Genomic DNA, 21,764 nt, shown 5'->3' on the forward strand with positions numbered 1-21,764 from the left:
CACTTCATATGCACTGTCGCCGAGCCCGGCGAGAGGCCGTGTGAGCAGTCTCAATGCTGCTTCCAGGCGTAACGCACGTCTAATTCAATATAATATAACGTTAACGCTTCCTCTTACCATTTGTTGTTATCAATTATCATTCAATTCTCTGTTTGAATAAACATATAAATACATATATAATCGTTGCGCAATATTTGCATGACAATTGTTTGTCTCAAATTCAATGTCGCACCGAAATCCTTTGACTGCATGCCGCTCACCGTCGGACGATTCCGAGTATTGTTTTCGTCGGACGATTCTGAGAATTGTTTGTCTCAAATTCAACGTCGCACCGAAATCCTTTGACCGCATGCCGCTCGCCGTCAAGTCGAAACTTGTCGAACGCATTGTTCGTCAGCCTACATTCGTTCAAGGCCGTGAGAATCTTCTCAAACCTTCCGGAAGCTCTCAAAACCTGACACACGCCAGGATTCTCGGTTGAACGTTCGAGGATCCACGGGGACCGCTCGAACGCCTGAGGATTCACGGAGTGCGCTCGGTAATGCGGTTATCGATCCCCGCTCGATGAGCATGATTTTCCTTACCGACAATGAACACAACTTATCCCACAAGGGGTAACATCACGGCAATTTGAAGCATTTTTTACTGACGATCATGGTAATTTGGAGGATTTTTTACCGACAATCATGGTCATTTGGAGGATTTTTTACCGACAATAATGGTCATTTGGGAGATTTTCTTACCGACGAGCGGCCGGCAGAGCACACGAGAGTGGGGGGTAACTTCAAGGGTTTGCGTCTGGGATGTATATATAGGCGGACTGGTCGGCTTGGTCGGTAAAGAAGGTGTTTCTATCCAGAACTCTCCTTGTATATCTACTTAGGCCTTTTGGCTTCCGTCTTTAACCTCTATATATGTATGATCACTGTGTATACTTATGCCAGTCTGTCTAGCTGTGCTAGGTTGGGCTATGTCTGATCGATTTGTTTTGTTTTTCTTGCTAAGTATCATATTCTGAATAGCTATGTGTAAGTATATTGATATCTGTCACGTGAACGCCCAATCGTTGGTATCTCATATTGATGAGTTTCGGGGTTATTTCTCCTCAAAACAATATCATATCATTGCCGTACCGGAATCCTGGCTGAAACCTCATATAGCTGATCAGGCTGTTCACTTGCCGGATTACAATATTCTTCGTTGCGATCGCACTGGCATTGGTGGAGGAGGTGTAGCGTTATATGTACATAGATCATTGAAGGCGAAAGTTGTCGTATGCTCCTCTTCTGCCTATTCTGCAGGGCCGGAGTTTTTAATTGCTGAAATTTCCAGCGCATGTAGATCTAAGTTGGCCTTCAGCGTAGTGTATCGTCCGCCTAAGGTTGGCTGCAGGTCAGACTTTGAGGAAGCTTTCCTGCAGTACAGCCAAGCCTATAAAAGTAATATTGTCATGGGTGACCTTAATGCAGACTTTTGTTCGAATAGCTTTGATGCTAATAATCTTAAGTCATTTTTTTCAACTGTGAGTATGGATATTGTTCATTACCGCCCGACGCATCACACCGCTACAAGCAGTACATGGCTTGACGTCTGCGCGGTTAATGACCTCTCCAAAGTCTCGGGTTATTCACAATTACCTGTCGCCTTTTTATCAAGTCATGACCTGATTAGTGTCAGTTTTCTGTTTATTTCTGATAAGATTGAACCACGTGAAATCATATATAGAGACTTCAAGCTCCCTAACTCCCAAGCCTTTAAACTCGACATTGAAGCCTGCGACTGGTCGCAGGTATTTACTGCTACCTCGATTGACGCCAAAGTTGACCTACTTAATACTTTCGTACTAGAGACAATAAATAAACATGCTCCAGTTCGTAGAGCCCAGCTAAGGCGTCCTCCAGCTCCTTGGCTGGATGACAATATTAAGACGCTCATGAGAGAGCGGGACGCTCTCTACAAAGCATTCCGGAGAACTAGATCACTTGTCGTCAGAGATAAATACCGAGCCCTGCGTGGTCGAGTCAAAGCCATGATTTTAGCTGCAAAAAGCAAACACTACATGTAGAAGTTTAGAGGACTCAAAGATCAGAAGTCAATATGGCGCGAACTTCGGAGTATTGGAATGGCCAAATCGAATGAAAACAATATGCCTGAGAATATATCTCTAGAAGATCTGAACAACTTTTTCGCTGAACCTTTTGAACGTGACAGGCATGCCAGCACTGTGAATAAACTAGCTACAATGACGTCGCGCCTTGTACCCTTCAGAGACGGTAACTTTTATTTCAATTCAGTAACTACGGAATGTCTTATGCGTAACTTGTTCAAGTCAAAATCTAATGCTCAGGGTATTGATGCTATTCCACTTGCCTTTCTGAAACTATGCATGCCTGCTTTACTCCTTCCTATACTTGATATATTTAACTTCTCGTTGACAAACAGTGTCTATCCCACACTCTGGAAAGGCTCGCTCGTTCGGCCTGTTCCAAAGATTAAACACCCTGGTAGTAAGCAGGACTTTCGGCCTATATCCATTGGCTGCTCACTTTCCAAATCGCTCGAGCGAATAGTCTTCGACCAAGTTTCTGATTATCTTGACCTTTATGGTTATCGTGATCCGTATCAATCGGGATTCAGGAAGGCGTATAGTGCGCAGTCTGCACTTATTAGGGTCACTGACGATATAAGGCGTGCCATCGATGATAGGAAATGCACAGTGCTTGTCCTCTTCGATTTAAGAAAAGCTTTCGATGTGGTGAACCATCCACTCCTTGTCACTAAGCTTGCGGACCTTGGATTATCTAGCTCGGCTTTGAATTGGTTTCTCTCTTATCTATGCGACAGAAAACAGGCTACTGTAGGACATGACGGCAATCTCTCTTCATGGCAAGATGTCTCATGCGGTGTACCTCAGGGTACTGTTCTAGGGCCTCTTCTCTTCTCTATTTTTATTAAGGATATGCCCCTCGCGCTGAAGCACTGTAAGCATATGATGTATGCGGATGACTTACAGATATATTTACATTGTTATCCAGATGAGCTTCCTCAGGCTGTGGAGAGAGTTAACGAGGACGTTGCGATGATTCATGACTGAATGCTGAAGAATATGCTATCACTCAATACCTCTAAAACGAAAGCACTCATAATTAGCAGTGCTCGGTACCGCAGCTCAATTGAATCATCGTATGTTCCTCCTATCGGGGTTAAAGATGAGGTTATCCCGTACGTCGTCCAGGCCAAGAATCTGGGTGTTATCGTTAACAATACTCTGACTTGGTCGGAACACGTGCTGTTTATCTCGCGGAGAGTGCATAATACTCTTTGGCAATTAAAATCCAATAAAGAACTTCTGCCAACTCGCTTGCGGTCCTCGTTGGTAAACTCGCTAATTTTACCTCTTTTCGATTACTGTGCATTAGTTTATTGCGATTTAACAGCTGGTCTGGAGCTTAAGCTAAAGCGCGCCCTCAATTCTTGCGTGCGATTCGTATTTGATGTGCACAAACCTGAGCATATCAGCCCATACTACCGTATGCTTGGATAGCTTGATTTGGCTGATAGGCGCAAGTACCTGTTGGACTTTTCTGTTCAATACTATGAGTCTCGCGTCACCTAGTTATATCTCTGATGAGTTGGTTTTCTTGTCAGCAATACGTCACCGATTCACTAGAGGTGACCCAAAGGATCTGTTTGTTCCTTTACACCGAACAACTGTATACCAAAGATCGTTTCTTGTATTGACTTGTGTCCTCTGGAACTCATTGCCTACCTCAATTCGCGAATCATCTTCCGTAAATGTCTTAAGGCTAAAACTTAGGGAATATTTGGCCAGTAATACTGTTTAATTGCTAACTGATACCACCTTCGCCTAATATAATTTAATATGTTGATACTTAATGCATAACTCATACATATATATATGCTTTGTAGGATCAGCTTTTAGCTAACCAGTTTTGGTAAGGCTCCTCTGATTAGTGTATTCTATTTAATAAGCGCAGATTTAATTTAAATATTTTTTTTATATATTGTTACATGTTTATTTTTTATTTTTATTTTATTTTATTTCACTTTATTTTATTTATATTTTTCCTCCCTCCCTCCCTCCCTCCCTCCCTCCCTCCCTCCCTCCCTCCCTCCCTCCCTCTCTCTCTCTCTCTCTCTCTCTCTCTCTCTCTCTCTATCTCTCTCTTTCTCTCTCTCTCTCTCTCTCTAATATTGTTAAAACAGTGAGTGATCAAGGTGACAGAATAGCACAATTAGAGGCCAGCAACGTGTTACTTACTAGGGAAATTGATTCTTTACGAGATTCATTAACCAATACACCTGTCAACTCCTCTGCCCAGATCACCATCGCTGGTATACCATTTGCAGTTACTGATAGTCCGTTAGAAGTTGCTACTAAAGTTCTGACTGTACTTGGTGTCCCTGAACTTGCTTCTGACATACTTGACATTCGTTTAATCACCCGCAGAGCTCCGTCGAGCCAAAATCCTGAGCGGGATAACACTAGTGAGGCATCAAAATCATTTATCGTCTTCTTTAAATCCTCACAGATCAGTAGCCATATTATAAGGAAAAAGCGTTCGCACGGCGTATTAGCGGTTAGTGATGTTTTTGCGTGTGATAAACGTGGCAATATTTTTGTCAACGAGTTTCTTCACCCAAACACTTATAATTTGTTGCGCAAAACTAAGAAGATCGCGTCTGAAAGAAATTGGAAATATGTATGGTCTAGGGAGGGTCAGATCTACGCACGTAAGCAAGATGGATCTCAGCTTATTCGTATTACCTCTGAGGCTGATCTCGACAAGTTAGGTTGGCTAAATCATGTACGGAACTCTCGAAAAGCAGTGAGATTGCATGATAGTTCTACGTTCTTGAAAATCTGTCAATTTAATGCAAACTCGTTATTGGGCCACATTGACTACATCAAATCATATCTTAGCGAACATTTTTATCACGTTATTTCTATATCTGAAACATGGCTCAAGCCTGAAATTTCTAATGATCTTGTTAAGATTCCGAACTATTTTATTATTCGTCATGATAGAATAGGAAAGGGATGTGGAGGTGTTGCGTGTTATGTTCATGAGTCACTGAAAGCCAATCTATTAGCAGCTTCACCTTGTTTGTATTCTAATCAACCTGAGTTTCTCCTGCTTGACATACACTATCCTAACCAGGACTCTATATTATTCACGTCCATGTACAGGCCACCCAAAAGTAAATTATTCACTGACTATGTTAACACTTTCTGTGAGTTTAGTCATTCCTTCAAAAATGTCATAATTGCTGGTGATCTGAATTGTGATCTTTTGTCTAACTCTGTTGAATCTAGATATCTTAGTGAGATGGTTTCTTCCCTATCATTATACTTGGTTGAATCCCAAGCGACGCATCATACATCCACGTCCGATACGCTTATTGATGTCATAATTATTGATAGTAGTGACAAAAACATTGCCTTCACAAAGTCTAAAACACCATTTATCGCAGGGCATGACCTTCTTGAACTCTCGTATGCCTTTATTAAACCGCAGAATCCTGACCAGATGATAGTTCGCCGCAACTTCAAGAATTTTGACGTTAGTGCATTCAATGCAACTGTGGAATTATCTCTTGTTAAGATAGTAGAGCTTGTACCCACAAATTCCTCAATCTCTGATGATATTAACGTGTTTCTTGAGGCCTTAGAAGGTATTTCACTTTTAGCTCTTGACATTCATGCTCCTTTCAAGAATTTCATTGTACGCAAGCCTATTGCACCACGGCTCACACCAGAATTAAAATTGCGTATTAGAAAACGCAACGTCCTTTATAAACAAGCAAAAAGGGCTAATAGCCCATTAGGGTATGCAATTTATCGAAAATTCAGAGATGAGTTGACGTCTGAGTTGAAACGTGTGAAAAGTGATTACAACTTTACCAGACTAGCCAATGTTAACAATGTTAACAAACTGTGGAAGGAGCTTGCGACCCTTGGGCTAGTTAAAACATCGTCAACCTCCCCTCTTAATTTTTTCACGCCTGATCAATTGAACTCTTATTATTCCTCAATCTCTAGTTCCTTACCAGCTTGTTCTGAAGGTGAATTGCAGTCAATTAAAAGCCATGTTGATACCTCGAATCATCTGTTTTAGTTCGAGCATGTAACGGAGAATGATGTACTCCGGTTAATTATGTCTTATATCTCTAATTCTCATTCGATTGGACCTGACGGTATTTCGTCTTTCATTATTAAAAAAGCAGCTCCATTGCTGGTTCCTTTCTTACAGAAATTGTTCAATTCCTGCTTTGACAACTCGTTCTTTCCGGCGAGTTGGAAACGATCATTTATTAGACCTTTGTCAAAACAAAATACACCTTTGTCTCCTTCGGACACTCGACCAATTGCGAACTTGTGCGAACTCTCCAAAATCTATGAAAAGATTGCTCATAACCAGATCATTAAATATCTTACTGACTATAATATTTTGGATTCTCGCCAATCAGGGTATCGCACAGCTCGCAGTACACAGACAGCCTTGCTTCGCCTTTGCCATGACATCAGAAAGTCTGCTGATGATGGACGTGTCACTATTTTAGTTCTCTTTGACTTCAGCAAAGCCTTTGACACGGTCTCTCATTCCATTCTGCAGAAAAAGCTCCGTGACATTGGTTTTTCTGAATCGTCTCTGAGCTGGGTTTACTTCTATCTCACTGGTAGAACTCAGACTGTCATAGATAAGACAAATTTTTTGGACTGGCTTCCTATCACATCCGGTGTTTCGCAAGGCTCTGTATTAGGACCCTTATTGTTTTCTATCTTTATCAACGACATAGGAGCTTCTCTCAAGTATTCCGACCACATAGTGTTTGCTGATTATTGAGAAAAAATAGTTCTTAGCGAGTCCGCCTTTATGGGTTTCGCTCTTCTCCCGATCTCGGGTGTGAGGGCTTCGGCCAATCAAAAAGCAGGCGTCGGGATGGAGCGTTCTAGAAGCGCGACAACCTGTTTTTGTGAAGAAGCCTTGGCGTCAAGTCCGCCAAGCGAACGACGCGACGAGTTAGTTCGCTCAGAGACTTAAACGAAAGAGGCAATCCAAGTTCAAGATCTACGCTATATATATTTTTTGTTACTTTTTGTTAAACATCAGCCAAAGATAGTTTATTTCAGTTTTTCTAAAGATAGTCTATTTTCAGTTTTCTCAATAAAGTTTTTTTTCTTTCTGTTTTTCAAATAAACCAGTGTGCGTTGTGTCACCAAAATGAAGACAAAAAAACATTATCTCTATCTCCCTCATCCTTCCACGACTAATCAAAAAAAAAAAGGAAACAATTGAATAATTCAATAGGTTATGGGCCCAGTCACGCCAGCTGCATAATTTTGATTAACGGTCGTGGAAGCCGAGTCTCGCAAGTGTTAAATCGTGCCGGGAGTCGCGTGTTCGAGGCGCGTAGTGAAGCGAGGAGCGGCCATATTGGCCTCGTGCGAGAAACAGGTGTTCGCGTGTGAACTTGTCGGAAAAGTAATCCACGATGGCCGAAGCGATCTCCACGAGAAGTGTAGTGAGATTCGACGGTAGTGATTACCAGGGCTGGAAGTTCGAGATGAAGGCATTATTTGTGGCTCATAGACTATGGACGATCGTGGACGGGACGAGGCGGCGACCGATGGCGGCCGATCCGCTCTCAGCCACGTGGGAGGAGGATAACGCTCGCGCAATGTTCCTGCTGAGCTCGGCGATCGAGCCTGCGCAGCGCAGACCTCTGCTAATATACGAAACGGCGGCTGAAATGTGGACGAAGCTGTCAACCATCCACGAGCAGAAGTCTGAGTCAAATAGATTGATGCTGTTCGGGAGGATTCTCGAATATCGGATGGGGCCGAACGACTCAATCACCGAACACCTAACGAAGGTAAACAATATGGTGGCGCAGTTGCTCGACGTTGGAGGGAAGGTGCCGGAAGAGATGATCATGGCGAAAATTCTGGGGAGTCTCGCTCTGAAATACCAGTTCTTCCGGACGACGTGGGACAATATAGCGGTGGCGCAGCAAACGCGGCAAAATCTAGAAGAAAAGCTACTTCGGGAAGAAGAGCGACTGTCGGAGAACGACAATAGTGGAAGTGCATTTGTGGCATCAAACCGGTCAAAAAGGGGGAAAAAAGGACAAAGTACCCGAGACAATAAGCAAAAGAAAAAGAAAGATAAAGAAAAAGTGAGATGTTATAAATGCCAAGAAATGGGACACTATGCTCGTGACTGCAAGAAGGACAAAAATAAAAGCGCGGGAAAAGATCGGGCTGTCAACGAAGAGCGTGACTGTGCGTTTGTGGCCGAAAGTAGGGCAAAGGAGTCCACACCGGGCGTCCATAAAAACAGTTTCTCGATACCGGCGGACGTGGTCAAGGAAGTGCTCGCGGCCGATAGAAGCGACAGTTGGCTTACCGACAGTGGAGCCTCTAAACACATAACTTACCGACGGGAGTGGCTACGGGACTATCGCCAGTTACCCTCGGGGAACATCGTATCCCTTGGTGACGGGAAAGAGTGCAGAGTAGCGGGAGTCGGTACCGTCGAGATCGACAAGTATGTGAGCGGCGAGTGGCGGCCTTCTCGGATCGAAGGTGTCCTCCATGTTCCGGACATGACGAAGAATTTGTTTTCTGTCCGCGAGTGCGCGAGAAAAGGGCTCGATGTGATTTTTCACGGCGACTTAGTACGCATCGACAAAAACAATTTCACAGTCGGTCACGGGGTGGCACAAGGCAGCGAAATCTATCTCATGGCTTTTCGAACGAAGAATTTGGAAGAAACGTCCGAAGTGAACGTGGGAAAGGCAGATTCGAGAGTGTGGCACGAGCGACTCGGCCATGTGAACAGCCACGCGTTGAAGAAGCTCGTCAAGGACAAGCTGATCCAGGGGGTCAAATGCAACGGTGACTGGGACGATTTCTGCGGCGCGTGTCAGGAAGGAAAATCGCACCGGCTACCGTTTCGGAAGGAACGTGTTCGTGCGACGACAACACCAGGCGAAGTGTGTCACATCGATCTGTGTGGACCGATGTCGACGGATTCCCTGGGAGGTGCGCGCTACATGTTGCTATTCAAGGATGACGCAACGAGTTTTCGCCACGTTTTCTTCCTGAAGCATAAGAGCGACGTCCTCGAAAAATTCAAGGTCTTCGACAAAATGGTCGAAAACAAATTTGGGAGGCGGATGCAAGTGCTTCGATCGGACAACAGGCTGGAGTTCAAGAATGGCAGCATGATCGAATACACAGAGGCTAGAGGGATTCGACGAGAGTACACGGCTCCATACACGCCGCAGCAGAACGGAAAGGCAGAGCGAGAAAACAGAACTCTGATCGAAAGTGCGAGGACGATGCTGTTGGCTAAGGGACTGCCAAAGTTTCTGTGGGCGGAAGCGTGCAGCACGGCGGTGTATCTGGTCAACCGAGCGGGAGCCTCAAGTGTGAAGAGCGGAGCGACGCCTTACGAGTTATGGTTTGGCGTGAAGCCTGACCTGAGCCATCTGCGGATTTTTGGTTCCGAGGCCTATGTAAACATACCGAAGCAGCAGCTGACCAAATTGGACGCTCGAGCGAAGAAGGTGATCTTCGTGGGGTATGAAAGCAGCTCTACTAATTACCGTGTTTTTGATCCGGTTTCGAAAAAGGTTTCAGTGTCACGAGATGTGACGTTCCGGGAAACGATCGAACCGGCTGAGGGGCAAAAACACAACGAAGAGGGAGAACTGCTGTTGCCAAAGGAAGAGGCAAGGATTCCGGCTCCGGCGGAAGCAGACGAGGACCTGGACGACGAACTGTTGAGGATGAGGAAGAGGATGCTCCTGCTCGGGAACAGCTGGAGGAGAATCGACGAGCTGCACGAGCTGAGCAAGATCGAGTCCTCCGAGATCGAGGATCGATTCGAAGACCGTCGAGGTTCGAGTCCAACGTGGCAGAGTGCGCCGTACCGTTAACGTACGGAGAAGCTCTCAGCTGTCCAGAGGCAGAATATTGGGTGGCGGCAATTGAGTCTGAGCTGCAATCCCATCGGAGCAACGAGACCTCGACGCTGATGGAAAGGAAGCCGCATATGAAAGTAATCGACTCCAAATGGGTTTTCCGTATCAAGGACGGCAAGGACGGAAACTCTCGACGTTTCAAGGCCAGACTCTGTGCCCGAGGCTTTATGCAGACAGAGGGTGTGGATTTCTCCGAGACGTTTTCACCGGTGGTGAGATACGATTCTTTGCGCGTTCTGTTGGCCATCATCGCAACCAAGGATTTGGAAATTGGGCAATTCGACGTGGAGACGGCTTTTCTGCACGGAGAATTAGAAGAAGAAATCTTTATGGCTCCGCCCAATGGTCTGAACGTCGAAGGACGTGTGGAGGACATCGTCTGTCGTCTGAGGAAGTCGCTGTACGGCTTAAAACAGTCGCCTCGCTGTTGGAATAAGAAATTCTCGTCGTTCCTGAGACAGTTTGACTTTCAGGAAACGAGTGCAGACCAGTGTATTTTTACCGGCAGGGTGAAAAACAAGATTGTATATCTGGCTTTGTTTGTAGATGATAGCCTAATTGCAGCAGAGGACGTGGACGCCGTCGAAACAGTACTTGGGCATCTGAAGGAGGGTTTCGAAATCACCGTCGAGGATGCAAGGTCATTCGTCGGAATGGAAATTCAAAGAGACAGAGCCAGGAAATCAATCTTTGTACATCAAAGCAAGTACGCGAGGAAAATTCTCGAGCGATTCGGGATGATGGATGCCAAGCCAGTTAGCGTGCCGTGCGAACCGGGTTCTGCACTACATTCGCTGTCAGAAGAAGAGGAGGCTGAAGATGTGCCATACAGAGAGGCCGTTGGCTCATTGATGTTCTTGTCGATCGTCTCTCGACCAGACATCGCATTTTCAGTAAACCTGGTGAGCAAGTTCCTCAACAATCACGGCAAGGAGCATTGGCGGGCAGTGAAGCGAATAATTTCATACGTAAAAGGAACTCTCGAGTACGGAATCGAGTATCGAGACGAGGGGAGTTCACCGGTGCTGGAAGGTTTCTCGGATGCCGACTTTGCAGGCGACGTAGAAACTAGGAGGTCCACAACAGGATACATCTTCGAGTTCGCCGGAGGACCGGTGACATGGGCTAGCCAACGACAGAGACTCGTGACACTAAGTACGACTGAAGCCGAGTATGTGGCAGCGTCGATAACATCAAGGGAAGCCATTTGGCTGAGAAGATTGCTCCAGGAGATGTGTCCATGCAAAGAAGCTACAACGATCTTTGTGGACAATCAGAGTGCGATTCGTCTCGCGAAAAATCCCGAGTTTCACAAGAGAACTAAACATATCGACGTACGATATCACTTCGTACGGGAGAAGATTCGGTCAGGAGAGCTGACTGCCGAATATCGTCGAACTGAAGAGCAAAAGGCCGACATCCTGACAAAGGCGCTTCCGAGGAGTCGATTCTACAAGTTGAGGAAAGACATCGGGGTAAAGGACCTTGGACTCTGCACGAACGGCGGAAGTATTGAGAAAAAATAGTTCTTAGCGAGTCCGCCTTTACGGGTTTCGCTCTTCTTCCGATCTCGGGCTTGAGGGCTTCGGCCAATCAAAAAGCAGGCGTCGGGATGGAACGTTCTAGAAGCGCGACAACCTGTTTTTGTGAAGAAGCCTATATATTTTTTGTTACTTTTTGTTAAACATCAGCCAAAGATAGTTTATTTCAGTTTTTCTAAAGATAGTCTATTTTCAGTTTTCTCAATAAAGTTTTTTTTCTTTCTGTTTTTCAAATAAACCAGTGTGCGTTGTGTCACCAAAATAAAGACAAAAAAACATTATCTCTATCTCCCTCATCCTTCCACGACTAATCAAAAAAAAAGGAAACAATTGAATAATTCAATACTGATGATACTCAAATCTACTTGAGCTGTCACCTGTCAGAGCTCAATGTAGGGTTAGCTAAGATACTATATGATATCAACCAGATATCTGAGTATTCGAATGAAAATAGCCTTAAATTAAATTTAGCGAAGTCTTCTGTAATGATCTGTGGTAGTGGAGCAAACGTTCAGTCCATCGACTTTAAACTATTGCCGGTCATGGCAATAAATCAGACCTCTATACCTTATGTACTAGAGGCTCGTAATCTGGGAGTTATATTGCAAGCAAATCTTTCTTGGGCTAGTCATGTAACAACAATATCTCGCAAAGTGAATTTCACACTTCATAGATTAAAATATCACAAGAACTCACTATCAACTGAACTTCGCATAAAATTAGTCTCTACTCTAATTTTTCCTTTACTCGACTATTGTTGGGTTGTTTATAATGATTTGTCAAACGAGCTTGACTTAAAACTTCAGCGACTGGTAAACAGTGCGATACGATTCATTTTTGATCTACGTGGTGATGTACATATCACCCCGTATCGATTACGGTTGAAGTGGCTGTCAGTGTCAAACAGGAGGAAGTACTTTGTAGCTATAGTTACTTATAATATTCTGCATAACCATGCCCCGTCGTACTTACTCGAACTATTTCCCCTACATCATGATTCTACTCGTCATTCGTCACGTCTGGGCATGGCTAATACTTTTCATATTCCGCTACATAGAACTTGCATTTACCGCAACTCCTTCCATCTCACTGCTGTTTACCTATGGCATTCTCTTCCTCCTGACATTACTTCCTCGTCCTCATGTGCTGTTTTCAAGGCTAAGGTGTTTGAGTACTTCTTATCAAACGAGGTTTCTGCCCTAGCTAGTCCGATTAATTAACCTATGTTTAAACTACCTGAAATAATAGTATTCCGTAGTGCTAGTTTATTTTTGTTTTATTTTACTAGGGGCTTCGCCCCTGCGCGCTTCGCGCGCCAACCCCATCTCGGCGCTACGCGCCTCACTATTTCCTTACGCATTGTCTAGTAGACACGCAAATTCCTTCATGTTGATTTGATGACAGGTCTGCACTTGCTGTCCACTTCAATTCCTTCTGTGCTTACTTTTCTTTTTTTCATCAATCGAAGCTTCCATTCGTTGGTTGAAAATTGGTGTTCCTTCTCTATTGATATCGATTTATCTCCTTGACTTGCTGAATTATTTTTGCTACCGCTCTGCCCATTATTCTCCAAAATCACCTTCTTTATATTATTTATTTCTCTATATTTGTGTTGCTGTTCACTCCGCAAAACACCTCCTTCTATTGTGGTTAACATAGATCCTAGTCGTCCTCTTGCCTGGTTATAGAAATATTTGTTTATTATTATTCTCTGGCTTATTTGGTTATTCGCGCTTACAATTTTATTTTCCTTTTTCTTTTGTGATACGTCCGACCATCCACCGTCTCCATCGCCTTGTCTGCTGGTTGAAACTCCTCCTTTCTGTTCGTTGGTTGAAAAGCCAGTATGATATTTTTTGTTCGCTTCCCTATATTTTCGCTGCTGTTCTCGTCGTCTAATTTTTCGCTCTTCTATGTCCATCACATTGGTTGGTCGTCCTCTTGATTTATTTTCCAAATCAATAATCACAATCGATTCTTCTAATTCTTCGACACCCTTCGTTGAATTATTTTTACTACCGCTCTGCCGGTTATTCTCCAAAATCACCTTCTTTATATTATTTTTTTCTCTATATTTGCGTTGCTGTTCATTCCGCAAAACACCTCTTTCTCTTGTGGTCAACATCGATCCTGGTCGTCCTCTTACCTGGTTATACGAATATTTGATGGATATTATTCTATGGCTTATTACCCAGTAAATATGAGCCGGTTAAAATGTGGTTGAAGAAACGTTAAGGTCGTATAATTATGGTATAGGTAGAAAATATTACCGTGTTCGATATACGGTAATTTTTCAGTAAAATATTAATCGTTGTCTCTCCACAAATATTATACGATTTTCATTACACGTGCATTTAAACAACGGTTTCTAGACTAATAATCAACGTTTTGTTTACTAGTTCAATTGCTAATTTAAATTCGTTAAAAACCGGTATATTTATAGATATTAAAATACAAATTTTCTACGTTTCATCGTCAACGTTTTGTTGTGGTAAGCGAGATTCGTAGTATAAACGTGTGGTAAAACCGTTTATATTTCTAGTCTTATGAACAGTTAATATACATGTTTTATTCCTTCACCGGTAACACAAGTTTAACGTTTCATTCACTGCTTTTCTACAACATTTAAACAACGGTTTCTAGACTAATAATCAACGTTTTGTTTACTAGCTCAATTGTCAATTTAAATTCGTTAAAAATCGGTATATTTGTAGGTATTAAAATACGAAATTTCTGCGTTCCATCATTAACGTTTTATTGTGGTAAGCGAGATCCGTAGTATAAACGTGTGGTAAAATCCATTATATTTCTAGTCTCATGAACAGCTAATATACATATTTTATTCCTTCACCAGTAACACAAGTTTAACGTTTCGTATAGTTACCATACCTTGCCAATATGTTCTCATTAATTGTTTAATAATTAAGTCAATACACTTTTGATCTACTGATCACATGTAATACGTGAAAATTACGTCGTACATAGACTTGTCATATCGATACACAGAATTATATACCTACTCGGGCTGAAACGTAAACAAGATTTGTTTCCTACCTTTCTGACCTTCATATCCAAGAATACTACCCTTTTCAACATAGTGAGGGCAGGAATCAACTTTTACATCATTTACTTACATATTGCGATGTTTGAATTTGGAACTATAATCATTATATTCAAGTTTTTCTCGTGTTAGCAGTGACTCAAATTCAACGTTTTGTTATCCTCCTCAGCACGTTTTTCTGATTACCTTAAATTTTGTAAACAACTGGTCATTCGATTTCCAATCTTTTTTTTCATTCGATAAACTAGTAAGTATCATCAAAAATATGAAAAAATTCAGGTGACATAACACTAGGAGTGATAATTTTATTCTACGTAATATTGTAAAGTAGAACAATATGTTACCTCCATTTTTTCAAATTCTTTTCCTTGTGTTATTGTTAATTCCCCAACATAGGAAAAAAAGTTGAAAAATCGATGAACAGATTTTTTTACAAAGGTCACCAAGAAATTACGTAGTTGAGCATATAAGTGCATCCCTTCGCGGCGTCTTTATTAATTGTAAAACATACGCTTTCCTATACCATAATGTATATATTGGAATAACCCATGCTAGGAAAGCGAGTGGCCGTAGATGAAGCTCGTGTACCATGGATGTTACATATACGTATAATGAGCGCATGTGTCAAACGACAAGCGGTCGCGAAGAATCGAGAATGTCCTAGCGTGAAATACTCGCGCCTCTTCTTCTGCCTCTGATTGGCTCGCTAGGTCAGCGTGTTGTAACTCGTACGGTTCCTGCACGCTGAGAGCCGAGGACGACGCGCCAGAATGCCCCCCCCACCGCCGTTCGCGAAGGCTCTCAGCTCACGCGATCGGTGAATCAGTCTAATTTGACCAACTTCCGAGGTCAGTGCACGTCCGTGTTTATGTGAGCCTTCATAAGCTGGTAAGTACAAATGTATTTTCTATTTGGAAAAATTTATCACGATGATTTAATACAGACGAAAATGACAATACAGGCGTAAATAACCTGACAATGAAAAGAAGAATAAAAAGAAATACTTTGTGATTGCGTCGTACTTGCTTTTGAACGTCGCCGAAAGGATGTAGGCACAATAGAATTGCTTGTAGATAATGCTATAAGAAGCATGTGTATGGTATGGAATATATACTGATTGCAAATAGAAGCCGCAGATATTTATTGTTAGCTTCACTCTTACTTGTGCAGGCATCGTTTTTCTTTTATAAGGTTATCCAGTGAAATAGATCGCTAACACATACGTATCATGTACGAATGAACGATCATTTAGTGGCTGCACCTTTTCCCAATAAACACACAGTGGTTGAAATGATATATAATAGACCTGTCAAGACACGTTGAGAGAACGTTGAAATGGCACATAAAGATTATTCTACCTAGAATACAGGTGTTAAATACTATGTATTTTCAGGTATTTGACGGATTAGCAGTGATATCGAGGAAGTGAATGCTCCAGCTGCGGTCGAATAATAATTAAAACTTATGCGTACTGCGTACCTAGACAACGCTTTCTATAGCGTCTGTGTTCTTTTTTGAAATAATGTGCCAATACTTTTTATTATTTTACTTTGTCAGGATTGTGATTTTTTACCTAGTCCCGAGATGAAAGTTAACAATTTTCCTCGTTAGGGTATAATCATTGTATGATTATTTTGTTTCATGTTTTATTTGTTATCAAACCTCTTGTATCGGATATAAGTTTTTGTTTGTTCATGTTTACTCAATTTTACTATTTGCTATACTTCTATACTCTTGTGAGTACATCTGTACAATTGAGGTATGCGTATATGTAAAAGACTGTATGTTTATTTATACATCCCAGTCAACATTCACACAGTTACATCGTTGGCATAATAAAATGTCCGCATCAACGATACAGACAAACTGGTATATAAAAAACTACTGTTATGTTTCGGATACATTGTTAAAGCGGATATTTCGATACGTGTGCAATGTAACTATTGTCATTGTTGCCTTGGATGAAAGTACCTTATAATAAATATATATCATGTTTCGCAAAGGTGTGTGCTTTATCTCATTTAGTTGTCCTGTATTTCTCATAAGAATACATAGGTGTGGATGTAAAATAATTAATATCATTTAATTGGTGCAAGTTACCATTACTGAAATAGCTAAGAATGTGAGCGTTGCTGTATCATCTAACCCCTGAGATAAGTCCATATTGACCATACAAGAAGCTTTTAACAGCTTGTGTATTAATATAGTATGTACATGAAAAATTATACCGAAAACATATTCTCAAGTTGGTTGTTACACGTTTATCGGAACCGCGTGATATTCGATTAAGTGTATTCAATTAAACGTATAATAATTGTTTACGGATATCGTTTTTACGTTAAATCAACACACATTAAGTACGTGTATTATTATAAAAAAAATTTTCCAATGAACACGCTTATTAAACGTGTTTGAACCACGAAAAATGGTGGCTGTAACAGGTATATATTAAACGTCTACGTTAACATTTAAATTGCGTTCTTTCATACTTGTTTCATTACGTTTCCGAAAACCGTAATTTCGACGTTTACTTCAACCGTGGAATATCCGGATCATAATCACTAACAGAAAACGTTGATGAGCGCAGTCGAAAAAACCTATATCAGGGCGGACATTTTTCACGAGAAAAAACGTATGTGCTGAACGATTATTCAACTATATACAACGTTATTTTTCGACGAATTTCTTACGATTTATTTACCAGCAATGTTTATTGGGTTTGGTTCTTCGCACTTACAATTTTATTTTCCTCTTTCTTTTTTGATACTTCCGACCATCCACCATCTTCATCGCCTTGTCTGCTGCTTGAAACTCCTCCTTTCTCCATTGTCATCGTAAATCCTGGCTGTCCTTTTGACTGTTTGGTGATATATTTAGATTTACTATTATTTGATTGTTACTTTTCATACTTATTACTCACTATCTGAATTTTATTTTGGTTCTGCAAGATATCATGGTGTCCACTGTCTGCGTCGCCGGTGAAGAGTAGCGAGAATTGTGTTTCATTTTGTGATCCGATCCGGTGTGGATGAATTTGTTCTTCGAGATACACGATTAAACATATCTTAAAAATGTCCGCAGCTGCAGCTAATTCTGCTTCTCCCCCGTATATTCCATTTTTATTCATATGTGATTTGTAATCACCAGGTGACCTAATCACAGCACCGTTTGACTCATTACCTGTAACAAGACCCGCAAATCTAGACCAATTATCCACTATATTTGAAACGATACTCAGTCTCACCTCTGCGTGTCGATCTTGAGTGCCGTATACACAATACGCCAACGCGCGAAAAAGACAATCCCCGTCGGGAATCATCTTGATAATTTTCGTTTGCATGTTCATTTTTTGCGCGTCAGAAACAGATACCCATAAAGATATTTGTCAAAGACTGTCATAAACAGCCGATGACAGCTGTCAAAGGGTTTGCTAGATGCTTTTTGTTTTGTTTTCGGGATCTCACCCCACCGCCAACTTCATGCGTATACTATTGTTATTATAATCTTTTTTTTACTATTGTTATTATAATCTTTTTCTACGTTCATTTGTTTGAAACTTTTTTATTAGATAGAGAGATTTCGCTTATTTGATTGTGTTTTTCATTTAATCTACTTACCTTTTATATTACATTTTATTTTATTTTATCTTATTTTATTTTATTTTATTGTATATTATATTATATTTTATTTTATTTTACTTTTATACTTATATACTTTTATAATACTTTTCCTACACTTCTCTCTCTCTCCCTCCCTCCCTCCCTCCCTCCCTCCCTCCCTCCCTCCCTCCCTCCCTCCCGCCCTCCCTCCCTCTCTCTCTCTTTCTCTCTCTCTCTCTCTCTCTCCACCGTTCGGTGGTTGGAATCTGTGTGTTTCAACTGCCTAGATTTCTTGACCTTACGCAGTGCAGTTTTACATAATTTCTGAAACTCAACATCTTCGTATAATTTGTGGCATTTCAACGGGCCATTGGTGTTGTTACGACGCTGACTGTTTGTGTGTGTATAGAGAATTGTGTGTGTGAAGACTATCCGATATAGGTGTGTTGTGTATTATTGTTTAGCCGTCTATTAACGGTCTGTGCTATACTAATCTACTGTTATACACATCTACACTATCTGACCGTCTCACTCCTATTTGAACTTTGGACTCGCTATATCTTATTTTCGTGCTTCTCTCTCTACGTGTGCGTTTGCTTCTCCGTTCGTGAGCTTCTGCCACTGTGAGTGTGTGCACCATGACGTCTCGCTCGAGCCTCTCGCACTCCTCCGCTGTGTATACGCTTACCACTGTGTGTATACAGCAATACGCCAGCTGTCAACTGTGGAATCTGCTCGAAGTTTATCGGGACGGATTACATCGTACGTTTGTGATTGGTGGAGACGCATGGCGTCCATGGGGAATGCCTTGGGCGGAAACTCGGGATCTCGTCCGTGTCTGTACTACCTCCGGCCTCCGGTGTTACCTGCTTCTCGTGCCGAAAACGGTCAACCAGTGTGTCTAGTGTCTCAGACGGTCCCCCTAGTACACCCGAAGAGCGTGACATGCCGGCTCTTAGTAATCAAATAGCTGTGTTCTCAAATCTAATCACCTCTCTCACTAATAAGCTTGTGGGCATTGAATCCACTATCAAAGTCATTCCAAAATTATCGGAGAAGCTCGACAAAATCGAAAATGTTTTCGGGGATATAGCATCCATTAAAGAACAAGTTTCCGATCTCGACGAACTCCACTCCGATGTTCGCGATTGTCTGGTAAGGCTGCATTCTGTCTCCAACCGACTAGATAACATCGAAGGAACTACAGCCTCACTGTCCGAATCAGTTGACACCTTGTCTCGGCGTGCAGATGAAATTGAGCAGCGTCCTTCTCCCACAGGTGTACCGCCCCTGGACACCCGAGCTCTTGACCGTGTTAGACAGCTGGAATGCGCTCTACACGCCTCTGATCTCATTATCACGGGTCTCCCTGAAGATCATGTAAACGATCATGGCCAGATTGTCTCCCTCTGTACTGTTCTGGACGTCGCGATTGACCGAACTCAAATTTTGGAAGTAAGGCGCATGCGTTCCACAAAAACCACAGAAGCTGAGCCTTTGCTATCGAAGCGTGAATTTATAAACCAAGCTCCCCTTATCGTCATCGATTGCTCCAAGCAGAACGAAACATTGAAAACTGGACCTGTGGACATTTGATTGGAATTTGACTCTAGCATCACGTTCCCACCACACACTTCTGCCTACTGCATGATCTTGCATGACCGCATTGTTGAATATAATCCGATTAGTGGTACTGTAAAAAAATTGGTATAAGTCAGTTTTGGAATAACAATATGTTCCATTAATATGGATATTGAAAATATTATGTATGTACAATTTCACTCGTTAAAATTTAGAATAAGATAATTTAGAATAGAATAAGAAAACTAAATGTAATTGATGTTGAATAAAAAAATTGTTAAAAGCATTCAAAACGCCATTTTGAACCTTCCTTCAGGGGTCATTTCCTGGAATTTTTTCAATAGATCTAGCGGGTTTTTACCCTATCCGATTTATGCACGGCTTTCCGGCGCCAAACAAGTCTCGACAGGAATTATTTTGTGTGTGTGTGTGTGTCAAATCCTGGGGGGGGGGGGGGTAGCGCCGCAGTTTTAGGGGAGGGGGCAGCACCGCGGATTTTGGGTGACGGGGGGGCAGGGAGGGAGCTAGGGGGAAGCGCGCCATTGTGTGGTCCAGAACTGTCATATATACACTACTCATACAAATGTTCAAGAATTTTCAGACGCTCGAGTTTGCTACCGAAAAATCTGAAAAAATCCTTGATATGTGCGCAGATATGTTCTGTTAGATCTATGATTTGTTTCATAATTTTCGGAGTTAAAACGGCCGATTTAACGTGAAAAGACTGAATTTCGATAAAAAAATAGTTTCGTTGAAAATTATCAGCAAACTTATATTGTTATAAACAATTAAAATGTTTAAATCGATTTTTAACAATTCATCCCACCACGTAGCGCGTTCGTAGTATAAACATCGTATTCCACGTAAAATTTTCGATCAAAAAGGCATTTTTAGTTGATGGATAAATTATTATTACTATTGGAAAAAAATTAATTTATCTAGCGCGGCACGTCACATCGCCGCGCGGATTCCATTGCACGCCTCATTTTCTTGCTTCGTATCGTTTTTATCTGCAATATAAATGCTAATTCTATATTTTTAATTAAACAATATTATTTATTAGCAAAGAAGAACAATATATAATATATATGTGGCTTTCCGCGTCAGATTGACCTGCCCAAAAGTCTCTTCGAATCTGTTTAAACTTCGTGAAAACTTTCTGTTACTTGTCGAGAGTGTCTGTGATTTTTTTAGATTTTTACTCCACAACGCTTATTGTTAGACGTTAGCATTCGGTATAATATTTGCGGAAATCGGAAACGTCCGAAGTGTAATCAAGTATTACTCGTAAGCTATTGATTGTATAAAAAAAAGTTGCATATGAAAAAGTTTCAGTTTTGAGTGAACTTCAGCGCTAAATTATGCAAAAAGGTATCGTGGCCGCTGAAACCCCGTAAAAGCTCAAAGAATATTAGTTTTTGAGATTTCTCAAAAGCGGCATAATTTCTTTCGACAAAAATTTCAGAGCATATTCCTTTCTTACTGTTCAAAAACTTGTGTAAAATTCATCATGGGCCGGGATCTGGTTTTCAAGGTATGAATTTTTTTCAGAATTAAAAAGATAAAAAAAAAGTTGTCTTAATTTTTTTGTTCAATCTTTTATAAAGTCTTATTTACTAATAAATAATATTATTTTATCAACAATATAGAATAATCATTTATATTTATATTACAGAGAAAAACGATACGAGGCAAGAAAATGAGGCGTGCAATGGAATCCGCGCGCCGATGTAATGTGCCGCGGTAGATAAATTAATTTTTTTTCAACAGTAATAATAATTTCTCCATCATTCAAAAATGCGTTTTTGATCAAGAATTTGACGTAGAATACGAAGGTTATACTAAGAACTCGCTACGAGGTGGGTTAAAGATCGATTTAAACATTTTAATTGTTTATAACAATATGCATTTATTAATAATTTTCAATGAACCTATGTTTTTATTACAATTCATTCTTTTAGCTTTAAA

The 21,764-nt window shown here is 41.4% G+C and overlaps 1 protein-coding gene and 1 long non-coding RNA gene across 2 annotated transcripts; both read left to right on the forward strand.

The window, feature by feature from the left end:
* Positions 1-1,024: 1,024 nt before the first annotated feature.
* On the forward strand, positions 1,025-2,065 carry LOC124297774 (uncharacterized). The gene has a single exon (XM_046749087.1). The coding sequence runs from the start codon at positions 1,025-1,027 to the stop codon at positions 2,063-2,065; it is 1,041 nt and encodes a 346-aa protein (XP_046605043.1).
* Positions 2,066-15,433: 13,368 nt separating this feature from the next.
* LOC124298823 (uncharacterized) lies at positions 15,434-16,618 on the forward strand. Its single transcript, XR_006906888.1, has 2 exons — positions 15,434-15,504; positions 16,010-16,618. It is a non-coding gene; the product is annotated as an uncharacterized LOC124298823 (long non-coding RNA).
* Positions 16,619-21,764: the final 5,146 nt, after the last annotated feature.

The sequence above is a fragment of the Neodiprion virginianus genome, chromosome 2 (assembly GCF_021901495.1).
Source record: "Neodiprion virginianus isolate iyNeoVirg1 chromosome 2, iyNeoVirg1.1, whole genome shotgun sequence".
Classification (NCBI taxonomy): Eukaryota; Metazoa; Arthropoda; class Insecta; order Hymenoptera; family Diprionidae; genus Neodiprion; species Neodiprion virginianus.

Coding starts and splice junctions, on each gene's coding strand:
- LOC124297774 (XM_046749087.1), top strand. CDS start 1,025: ATGTGTAAGTATATTGATATCTGTCACGTGAACGCCCAATCGTTGGTA.